This window comes from Nansenia antarctica, assembly GCF_963989245.1.
Source record: "Nansenia antarctica genome assembly, chromosome: 6".
Taxonomy (NCBI): domain Eukaryota; kingdom Metazoa; phylum Chordata; class Actinopteri; order Argentiniformes; family Microstomatidae; genus Nansenia; species Nansenia antarctica.
Window position 1 is genome coordinate 10,572,978 of NC_137676.1, and position 12,037 is coordinate 10,585,014.

A 12,037-nucleotide genomic window follows, 5' to 3' on the forward strand; every position below is an offset into this window, starting at 1 on the left:
TGTAGAGGACAGGTTGACATCCGTTTGCCTGCTAGCCAGCTAGTTAGCTGAACCCAAACTCCAGGCAGTCTTTCTCTGGCTGCAGCACCTTTTTGAACCACTAGGGACCGTAGGGCCGGTGAGGCTCGGCCCCTTGAACTTGCTTTTGACTCAACAGAGAGGAATACTTTGAGCATGCGCACGACCATTTTCCCCCCTCGTAGCATTTCATCGACAGAGAGGAGCCGAACAGGACTATAGAAAAGCCAGCTGCGAAAACAGAACATTTCACACATTTCAGAGTTTCCATACTCAAGGAAAATAAGCTATAGCACTGTCGTGAATGTTTTTAAACATTTGATAATGGTAGGATGTGGAGGTACAATTATAGGACGAGGGTGATGCTTAATTCGCACAACAGCATCATCTGCTGGTGGGGCCGGGTCCCACTGGCCCTGAATGACAAAACATCACTGTTGTTTTCAACAGTTTTGTGAGAATTCTACCCCATGTCTCGCCACAGGGAGAGTCAAGGCCACTCTGATTCTAACCCATGTCCCTTGGCTCTTCCCAGGTTAAGGCTCCTCTTAGCGTCCCAGTCCCTCTCTCTCTCCAGCCAGTCACCATGGGCGGAGCCGTGAGCGCGGGGGAGGACAACGACGAGCTGATTGACAACCTGAAGGAGGCCCACTACATCCGCTCAGACCTGGTGGAGCGGGCCTTCAGGGCCATCGACCGGGCTGACTACTACCTGGAGGAGTACCGTGACAACGCCTACAAAGACCTGGCATGGCGCCACGGCAACATCCACCTATCTGCTCCGTGTATCTACTCAGAGGTGATGGAGGCTCTGGACCTCCACCCGGGCCTGTCCTTCCTCAACCTGGGCAGCGGCACCGGCTACCTCAGCACCATGGTCGGGCTCATACTGGGTGAGTCTGCCTCAGTACACCAAACCTCTACCTCAACACTACCTCAACACTACCTCAACACTACCTCAACACTACCTCAACACTACCTCAACACTACCTAAACACTACCTCAACACTTCCTAAACACTACAACAACACTACCTCAACACTTCCTCAACACTTCCTCAACACTACCTCAACACTACCTAAACACTACCTCAACACTACCTAAACACTACAACAATACTACCTCAGCACGACCTCAGCACCATGGTGGGGCTCATACTGGATGTGTCTACCTCTATACACCAAACCTCTATTGTTGTTATTATGATTAATATTGTTGTTATAATGATGTGTGAGCAGTCTGTTCACCCATTGTTGTTATTATGATGTGTGAGCAGTCTGTTCATACTGTTGTTATTATGGTTAATATTGTTGTTATTATGATGTCTGTTGCAGGTCCGTTTGGTGTGAACCACGGGGTGGAGCTACATGCTGATGTCATAGAGTACGCCTACCAGAAACTAGACTACTTCATCAAGACCAGCGAGAGCTTCGACAAGTGAGTTTCTGCAAGTTTGTCTGTGATGTGTTTGTGTCTATGTTTTCCTTTGCCTGTGTAGATTGGCTTCTGTTGTGTCTCGCTGTATGCTATATGTGTAGGTTTGAGTGTCTTTGTTTTTATATGTTACTGATGTAAACTCTATGCATGTGTGTGTTTGCAGGCCTGAGTTTTGCTGTATTTTATGTGATTCTGGCATACAGCCTACAGTATCTGTGTTTGCAAGGTTGACTTTCGTGTTTATGGCCAAGAGACCCGGCAAGAATAAATACAAACATACAGGTGCAACTAAAAAAAATTGAATATCGTGCAAAAGTTCATTTATTTCAGTAATTCAACTTAAAGGGTTAAACTTTATATTATATAGACTCATTACATGCAAAGCGAGATATTTAAAGCCTTTATTTGTTATAAATTTGATGATTATGGCTTACAGCTTATGAAAACCCCAACAGAAAATTTGAATATTACATGAAATCAATAAGAAAAGGATTTTAAATACAGAAATGTCAGCCCTCTGAAAAGTATAATCATGCATATGTACTCGGAGTACTTTGTTTGGGCCCCTTTTGCATGAATTACTGCCTCAATGCGGCGTGGCATGGATGCTATCAGCCTGTGGCACTGCTGAGGTGTTATGGAAGACCAGGATGCTTCAATAGCGGCCTTCAGCTCTTCTGCATTGTTCGGCCTCATGTCTCTCATCTTTCTCTTGGCAATGCCCCAAAGGTTCTCTATGGGGTTCAGGTCAGGCGAGTTTGCTGGCCAATCAAGCACAGGAATCCCATGGTCATTTAACCAGGTTTTGGTACTTTTGGCCATGTGGGCAGGTGCCAAGTCCTGCTGGAAAATGAAGTCAGCATCTCCATAAAGCTTGTCTGCTGAAGGAAGCATGAAGTGCTCTAAAATGTCCTGGTAGACGGCTGCATGACTGTGGACTTAATAAAGCACAGTGGACCAACACCAGCAGATGACATGGCTCCCCAAATCAACACAGACTGTGGAAACTTCACACTGGACTTGTATGGTAAGTGTCTTGGGTTGTGTGCCTCTCCATTCTTCCTCCAGACTCTGGGACCTTGGTTTCCAAATGAGAGGCAAAATTTGCTCTCATCAGAGAAGAGAACTTTGGACCACTGAACAACAGACCAGTTCTTTTTTTCTTTAGCCCAGGTCAGACGCTTCTGACGTTGTTTGTTGTTCAGGAGCGGCTTTACAAGAGGAATGCTACATTTGAAGCCCATGTCCAGGATCCGTCTGTGTGTGGTGGCTCTTGATGCACTAACTCCAGCCTCAGTCCACTCCTTGTGAAGCTCCCCCACACATTTGAATGGCCTTTTCCTGACAATCCTCTCCAGGCTGCGGTCATCCGTGTTGTTTGTGCACCTTTTTCTTTCACACTTTTTCCTTCCACTTTACTTTTAATGTGCTTTGATACAGCACTTTGCGAACATCCAACTTCTTTCGCAATTACCTTTTGAGGCTTTCCCTCAAGATGGTTTTCTGCACAACTGTCAGGTCAGCAGCCTTCCCCATGATTGTGAATTCTACTGAACCAGACTGAGAGACCATTTAAAGGCTCAGGAACCCTTTGCAGGTGTTTTGGATTAATTGGCTGATTAGAGTGTGACACTTGAGCCTACAATATTGAACCTTTTCACAATATTCTAATTTTCGGAGATATTTAATTTGGGGTTTTCATAAGCTGTAAGCCATAATCATCCAAATTATAACAAATAAATAGGGATGCTCCGATTTATCGGCCACCGATTTAAATCGGCCGATTTCACTCCAAATGACTCGATCGGTGATCGGCAAAAATGGCCGATCGCAAAAACCGATTTTTTTTTTTTTTTTTTTTTTTTTTCTTCTGGGGAAGACAGATAACTGAACAGAAAACATAGGAGGACGTAACAGTATGTAAACCATGAAGGCCACGTTTATGATGTCTTTTATACAGCCATATCGACTGACTTGGGCTTCAGGCCCTAACTGGGTGATAGGCCAGACTTTTACTATGCCATACAAATGGGTCTGCGTTTGCTTGGTGCCTAATGGATCAAAACTTTTGTCTAAAAAGCAAAAAATATGTAGGCTATCCAGTCAGTCGGCCTACAGTTATGTATTTAAAAAAAAATCGGTATCGGTATCGGTATCGGTTGATCTTGAGGAAAAAAATCGGTGATCGGTATCGGCCCCAAAAATCCAGATCGGAGCATCCCTACAAATAAAGGCTTGAAATATCTCACTTTGCATGTAATGAGTCTATATAATATTTAAGTTTAACCCTTTAAGTTGAATTACTGAAATAAATGAACTTTTGCACGATATTCTAATTTCTTGAGTTGCACCAGTATATACAGAAATACACAGGGTCAACACAAAACAATACGTACGGAACGGTAAAGACAGCGAAGATAAAATAAATAAAAACGAAGTCAACTAGTGCTATGTGTGAAGGGAGAGAGAGAAGTTTCTTAAAGTTTCTGTTTGAAAATAATAAGTGATGTGAGTTTGAGTGTGTTTTGTAAAATGGTCCAATCATTTGCTGCAGCAAAACTGAAGGAGTTGCGGCCGAAAACAGAGCGGGCTTTTGGGATGGTGAGCCTGATGAGATCCCTAGACCTTGAGTGGTAACCAATGTGAGAGAAGTGCAGGAGAGATGAGAGGTAGAGGTGTTTTTCCCAGGATTGTCTTATAAATTAATTGAAGCCAGTGAAGAAGCCGCCTGGTATGAAGGGAGGCCCAGTCCACCAGTTTATAGAGATCACAGTGGTGAGTAGTGAAGGGTGCACCAGTGGCAAAGCGAATGGCTATGTGATGGAGTGTGTCAAGTTTCCTAAGGGCACACTTTGATGCCATTTTATAGATTGTGTTGCCGTAGTCCAGCATAGGAAGTATGGTCATCTTCACGAGGGTGTGTTTAGCGGAGTAGATGGTAGGTTATGGAAAGACTGCTCGATAGAGGTGAGACTGAGTATAAGATGGTGTCGTCAGCATACAGATTAGGGATGGACGGTTTCCAATTATTGAAACCGAAAAACCGTCAAAGACTAAAACCGGGGTTTTCCGGTTAACCGAAAAAACTGAAAAAAAAAGAGCGCCAATTTCAAATAATTGAGCCCTACTGCTACAATACACTCATGTCGAACACCATTAAAACACCGTAAGCACAGTCGCAACACATTTAGGCTACTTAGTTTCACAAATATAAGTGGAAAGGCAGACTTTTGTAAGCTACACCATACATGAAAACACATGAACACTTAACACACCAGCTCCGCTGATCCAGGGTGCACGCCTGCACGGAAGATCATCTCTTGGAACAGCGTCTTCATTGAATGAACTGCTTTCTCAATATCTTGGTTCTTAGACAAAGTTTCAGCTGCTGCTCAATGTATTTAAATATTTGAATACTGCTCAATAATCACTGAAATATTAGACTTGGAATTATGCAGTGAACATACTTAAAGCTTTTCATAAAAACCACATGCCGCGAGACTGACTCGTCCTGAACTGTCGTAAGTCAATCAACAAAGAATGCCCCATCAAAATAAAAGTGCCCATGGTAGAGCTGTCAAAATAGAGCTGTCAAAATAGAGCTTTCAAAATAAATGTACTAATACAGATAGAGATAAATACAGAACTACCTTTGCGTCACTAAGTGACCGCGTATCTTCTGAGACATGCGTTCTGTCATCACTTTCAGTAGCGCCTTCACACACAGTGGCGCTGTGCACAAACACTCTTGATGAATGAATGAATGAATGAATGAATGAATGAATGAATGAATGAATGGACTTTATTGTCATTGCTACAGTACAGGTACCAAACAACGAAATTTAGGAGGGGTGGCTCCCCTGGTGTTAGGAAAGGGAAAAAAAAAAAAACTTTTAGAAAAAGAATAAAATCACAAGAAGGTAAGGAGCTGGTTTACATAAATAAAGGCTATGTACACAATCCACTGTACTATACTGCACAGATAGTCAACTAGGGTTGTCATATTGCACAATAGTATTTTTTCACGTTATTTAAAGTGTCACAGTTTGCAGGCTTGAAATGTACATGTTTGTGCCTCAGCACTACACCTGATTTTTTCAGTCCAGCAGCTGCCATACAATCCGTCCAGACTGTCCAGGGCCCAGAACCTAGGTCTTTTCTGTGTTCAGGGCCTGGACGGCCCTGTGGTAGAAGAACCGTATAGCCCTGTGGTAGAAGATCCGTATAGCTCTTGTTTTATTATATTGTGGTTTAGTAAATACTGCACTTGGAGTTACATTCAATGCATGATTTGTGCTATAGAACATAAATAAAGTTTGATTGATTGATTGATATCAAATCAAATCACATTTTATTTCTATAGCGCATTTCTCACAAAAGTGACTGATATAGTGTTCGTGACGCCATTTGATATAATGATCTTTCTTGGTCAGGTGGCCGGAAATTATATATTGATGACTCAGAGAGAAGGTTGAATCGTAATCATTGTATTAGGCAGATCTGGGTTGCATTCCCATGTACAGATGTTTCCAAGGCAGCATGCTCTGTTAAGTCCAAGCTTCAAGCATGGCTACGACATGGCTGGTGCCGAGCCTGGCTGTGGCATAGAGATGCCAAGCAAAGTACTGATGTTTGTTACAGCTTATATACAGTTCTCAGAGAGGGAAATAGCTTTACCTCGTAACTTACAATAGTGACATTAGTTCCCATACATGGCTATTCTGTGTTCATGCTGTTCTGTCTTGCTGACCACTGCAGTGAGGCTCCTATGTCCTTAGAGTTAAACTGGTCTCACTGTTACTTGATATGGTATATGCATGCTCCTAAAAATGTTGTTTACTACTGAGAGAGTGGGCACACATAACATATGTTTAAGGTTAAACAATGAGTATTGCAATATTTGATAGGCACACAACAATTGGCATTATAGTCACACAAAAACGCATCATATCAGCTCACTCTTTTTTTTCCCCATGATGTAAGATTAATTTGACTGGTAAATTATTTCTATTGAAAAACATGTGGTGTTCTTAATAAAGTCAATGAATGACCACATCAGAAATAAATTAGGCATCGGTTCCATCATACAAAGTACATTATATGTCAATATAACAATGTCTGGAAGTAGATCTTCAATCAAAGGAACGGCCTTGTGTTTCTGGTAACAAGGAGTGCTATTTGATTCTTTGATGGTCATCAGTCTTGCACGTGTTCTTGCCTCTGTTCACAGCGTTAATAGGTTTTATTAACTTAAAACAATTTTAGCATTATCATTACACTACACCCCTCCTTTTCTTGACTTAAGTCTATAAAATCTTAGGCTCTCCATCAATTGATTGTGGAATTAACCTGCTCAGAAACAGTTGGAAACAAAAATACAGATGTTAAGCATAAGTTTGTTAATTGGGTTATCTGGACTGTTGTTCCCGTCCCTTAGAATTCCTAGAAGAAAGTTTGTAAGTTCGTGCTGTTGAATTCAGCTGTTTACTGCTGATGACACTGTTAGTTGCGTGCGTCAGTACAATTGAACAATTACGACTACATAAAAGTATGTGTAAGTCTCTCTTGTCATCATCATGTCTCTGTCTTAAATCATAAGAATTAACATTTCCATTGTTTGTCACATTGAAATGTCATTAGTTTGTCTCATTTCTCTTGTTTCATCCGGCAATAGCTTCCTTCAGCATCTGCAACATTCTCTCCCCACTTCTGCAATGGTTAATATAGACCAGATCTTAACAGCATCTCGGTCTCTGAGTCCTTCGCTCAATGTCTCTTGATTTCCTTGATTCTGTCAGGAAATAGAATCGACAGGCATTGTCAGAATACATTCCAGGTCTTTCTTGCTGAATTGTGTTTTCTCCATCAGAAATGTCCTCCTTTGATGTTTCACAGTCTTAGAGTCTTAATGCGTATTTCTCTGTTCACTAAATCAATCAAAATGTTATATGTCTGCTGAATCAACACAGATTTGCATGATAATTTCAATATGAGACAAATTTGTCTATTTGTTGTATGTTGTAGCTCGATGTGTGTGTGTGTGTGTGTGTGTGTGTGTGTGTGTTTGGTTACAGAAGCAGTCTCCGTTCTATTAATAGCCTAGGGTCAGAGTTTTAACACTCGCCCTGTTGTGAAGCTTGGTTCAGAAATATGTTTGTTATTCATTTCATTCTTAATGATAACATTCTGCATGCCATTCATACTAGTTTGCTTCCCATGATGTTAATAGACATGCGGTTTTAGTCATCAATTATGTTGATTGAAACTTCTCTTAGAGTCTTTTAAATTTTATGGCCAAATCTTTTCAAACTTAGTTTTCCTCAAAGTGCTGTGCTTTCAATCACGTATTTAAGGTCTTGTCCCTAACTTAATACACAATAAATATATTTCTGTACCTTACAGATAAACATAATAGACTTCTGCTTTGTTCCTTACAAAGTTCAGAATCTCAATAAATCCTAACTCTCAGTGTTTTGACCACCGTCTTTGACTATACAGCGCCTTCTATTCAAACTATAATTATTTTAATTTAGTACTTTCCAATATCAATACATCTCCTTTTTGAAATTTTTTTTTTTTTCGTTCTAGACCAGCAATTCAGGTTAAGCAAATAATTACATTGTGCCTTACCTGTTTCGCTGAATCTAGCATCCTGTTCGTTAGAAGCCATTTGATATAGTGTTCGTGACGCCATTTGATATAATGATCTTTCTTGGTCAGGTGGCCGGAAATTATATATTGATGACTCAGAGAGAAGGTTGAATCGTAATCATTGTATTAGGCAGATCTGGGTTGCATTCCCATGTACAGATGTTTCCAAGGCAGCATGCTCTGTTAAGTCCAAGCTTCAAGCATGGCTACGACATGGCTGGTGCCGAGCCTGGCTGTGGCATAGAGATGCCAAGCAAAGTACTGATGTTTGTTACAGCTTATATACAGTTCTCAGAGAGGGAAATAGCTTTACCTCGTAACTTACAATAGTGACATTAGTTCCCATACATGGCTATTCTGTGTTCATGCTGTTCTGTCTTGCTGACCACTGCAGTGAGGCTCCTATGTCCTTAGAGTTAAACTGGTCTCACTGTTACTTGATATGGTATATGCATGCTCCTAAAAATGTTGTTTACTACTGAGAGAGTGGGCACACATAACATATGTTTAAGGTTAAACAATGAGTATTGCAATATTTGATAGGCACACAACAATTGGCATTATAGTCACACAAAAACGCATCATATCAGTGACCCAATGCGCTTTACAGAGAGCAGCGAAAATGATCTTACTAAATGTAAGTGAGTAATTGTAAAAAACCTTTCCTATCTACCAATAACTGAAGGCAACTATCTTTCCCATAGAGTGATTCGTTACCCTTAAATATAATCCCAATTAGATATTAATCCTCAGTTATTCTTCACAACTGACCAAACCTCTCACTCATTGCGCGGCAGATTCAGACTGTATCATTGTTATTTTCACACACGACAAACATGTGACATGTTCCAGTTTTATTCTTTGAACAACATAGAATATACAATAGAATAGAAAACGTAAACAAAAACATCTATAAATATAAATACAAACGAGTGCAAATTGAGTGCAAGCAGGTAAAACAATTGTGCAAAGACATCACGGATCACATTAATTCTAATTCACAACGGCTTATTACATAATAATAATAATATAGAATAGAATAGCAAACGTAAATAACAACATATATAAATACAAACGAGTGCAAATTTAGTGCAAGCAGGTAAAACAATTGTGCAAAGATATCACTGATCACATTCATTCTAATTCTAATTCACAACCTATGGCTAATAACTAAATAACAAAAACCGGCAGTAACAAAAAATGAGCATAAAAGCTATTAAAGGCTATTAAATAGTCCGTTAATCGAGGTTCTTCGCAAGAAACACGAGCATGTTTTTTCATATATTCCATCAATGTATTCCCCCCCCCCCCCCCAAAAAAAAAAATCCGGTTTCAGACGGTTTTGATAAAAAAAAGTTTCTATTTTTATAAACCCCGGTTTTCGGTATAACCGAAAAACCGTCCATCCCTAATACAGATGTACCCGGGAACTGCCAGCAGCCTTGGCTATATTGTTGATGTAGATGGAGAACAAGGTTGGGCCCAAGATGGAGCCTCAAGGCACCTCTTTAGAGATGTTAAGTGGTTCCGACACAATGTTTTCAGTCTTCACCTGCTGACCACGGTTAGCGAGGTAGCTGGCAAACCAGTTGCAACAAGTAGTGGACAGGCCGATGCTGGAGAGCCTATGCAAGAGGATGTTGTGATCGACTGAGTCAAAAGCCTTGGCTAAGTCAATAAAGGCAGCTATACAGACCTTCTTTCTGCCTAAAGCAGTGATGATGTCATCAAGGTCCTTCGGGGTGGCTGTAATACACCCATGGCCAGGTCGGAACCCAGACTGCAGATCGGACAGGATGTGGTTCGAGTCAATGAAGTGACATAGCTGTTTATGAACCAGCCTCTCCAGGACTTTGGACAGGCAAGGCAAGATTGAAATTGGTCTGTAGCAGTTGGGGTCAGAGCTGGAGCGACCTTTGTAGAGGGGGAAGATCATGGCAGATTTCCAGCCTAGAGGGAAGACAGACAGTTGAAGAGACAGGTTAAACAAGCTTGTGATGGGGGCAGCGATTATATGTATGTTTTTCCTTGCAGGTTTGAGTTCTGTGAGCCATCGTTCGTGGTGGGGAACTGTCTGGAGATGCCCCCTGAGAGCCGGCAGTATGACCGGGTGTACTGTGGGGCGGGCGTCCAGAGGGAGCACGAGGACTACATGAAGAACCTGCTGAAGGTGGGGGGAATCCTGGTGCTGCCCCTAGAGGAGAAGGTTGGTACTGACTGACAATCATATACACACCTGAAACACACACACACACATAGACATAAACACAAGCGCACGTACACATAAACACACACACACTCACACACTCCACCCTGAACCCAAATTCAGCCCTCGCTCCTAGCACATGTGTAGAAGATTGGAGATCTGGTCCTTTTGCTATTGCTTACACTTGTACAATCCACTCAGATATATAGAAGTGCCTGTTGATATCATTCAACCAAACACCTCCCCCCTACACTGTAATAATCAATAATAATCTCTCCCTCCCTCCCTTCCTCCCTCCCTCCCTCCCTCCCTCTCTCTCTCCCGCTCCCTCTTTCCCTCTCTCTCCCTCCCCCCTCTTTCTCTCCCTCTCCCCCTTCCCCCCCTCTCTCTCCCCCTCCCCCCTCTCTCTCCCCCCCCCCCCCCCCCCCCCCCCCACCCTCTCTCTCTTTCTCTCCAGCTGACCAAGATCACTCGTACGAGCCAGAACAACTGGGAGACCAAGAAGATCATCGCTGTGTCGTTCGCTCCTCTCGTGCTGCCTAAACACAACACCAACGGCAAACCCAAACCCGTCCCACTGCGTAAGTACCACGCAGGGGAGGCCGGTGGAGGCAGACATCAGAGGGCTCATTGTAATGCACGGAACGGAATAAAGAATGGCATCATGAGGGTGTTTGATATCTTTCCTCATTCCATTCCATTCCATTGTATTACAATGAGCCCGTCCTCTGATTTCGAGTTCTACCTACATACTGTAGGTCTGCTGCTGTTAGAATCAGACTTGGGTCAAAAACAGTCAATCACTGTCAAACACTTGAGCTGGTTTTCCTAGTTCAATAAAATCAATGGAATGGTCCCAAAAGAGCAAACTCCAAGTTAAATAAAGGGTCTCATTTTCTCTCCCCTCCCCTCATTCCACCTCTCTCTTCCCCCTTTCCCTGTACCGTGTCTCATTGGCGTGCCGGCTACGGAGCAGCCATGTTTGAGGTGCGGACGCTGCAAGAGTTGGCACGTGTCTCCATCCGCCACACGCTCAGGGTGACTCCGGAGGGCGGCGAGGGCCCGGGGCGTGGCCGTGGAGCCTTCGGTGGCAGTGGGAGGGGCCTGGGGGTCAGCGCCGGTCTGCACAAGTATGGCCCCCGCTTCAAACGCCGCCGCGTCCACCACCGTCGCCATAGCAACGCTGTGATCCTGACCAATAAGCATGTTCTTGTGACCAGCGCCCTGCCGAGCCCCACCCCCTCTCCTCTGGACAACAACAATAACCGTGGAGGACAGTCGGGCGAGGAGGGAGAGAGGGAGCGGGGGAGGAGGGGAGGACGAGGGGCTGGAGGAGGAGGAGGAGGAGAGGAGGAGGCCAGGGCAGAGGAGGAAGAGGAGGAGGAGGAAGAGGAGCGGGAGACGGGGGAGATTTTGAGGGCGGAGCCTCCGGTGAATGTCCTGAGAGAGAGGATTCTGGGATTGCCCCTCCCTGAGCCTCTGAAGATGTACCTGCTATACTACAGAGAGAAATGATCACCTGACCCAGAACAACCAATTAGAGGCTAGCGCTTCTACAACCAACCAATTAGAGGTTAGAACTTCTACAACCAACCAACCAATCAGAGGCCAGTGCTTCTACAACCAACCTACCAATCAGAGGCTAGTACTTCTACAACCAACCAAACAATCAGAGGCCAGTGCTTCTCCAACCAAACAATTACAGGCCAGCGCTTCTACAAGCAA

The 12,037-nt window shown here is 43.2% G+C and overlaps 1 protein-coding gene across 1 annotated transcript; it reads left to right on the forward strand.

Moving 5' to 3' along the window:
• Positions 1–604: 604 nt before the first annotated feature.
• pcmtd2b (protein-L-isoaspartate (D-aspartate) O-methyltransferase domain containing 2b) lies at positions 605–11,827 on the forward strand (the record flags this gene model as incomplete). Its single annotated transcript, XM_080535309.1, has 5 exons — positions 605–911; positions 1,353–1,455; positions 10,141–10,312; positions 10,770–10,893; positions 11,289–11,827. 5 exons carry the CDS (start codon positions 605–607, stop codon positions 11,825–11,827), a joined length of 1,245 nt encoding a protein of 414 aa, XP_080391435.1.
• Between the last annotated feature and the right edge of the window lie 210 nt (positions 11,828–12,037).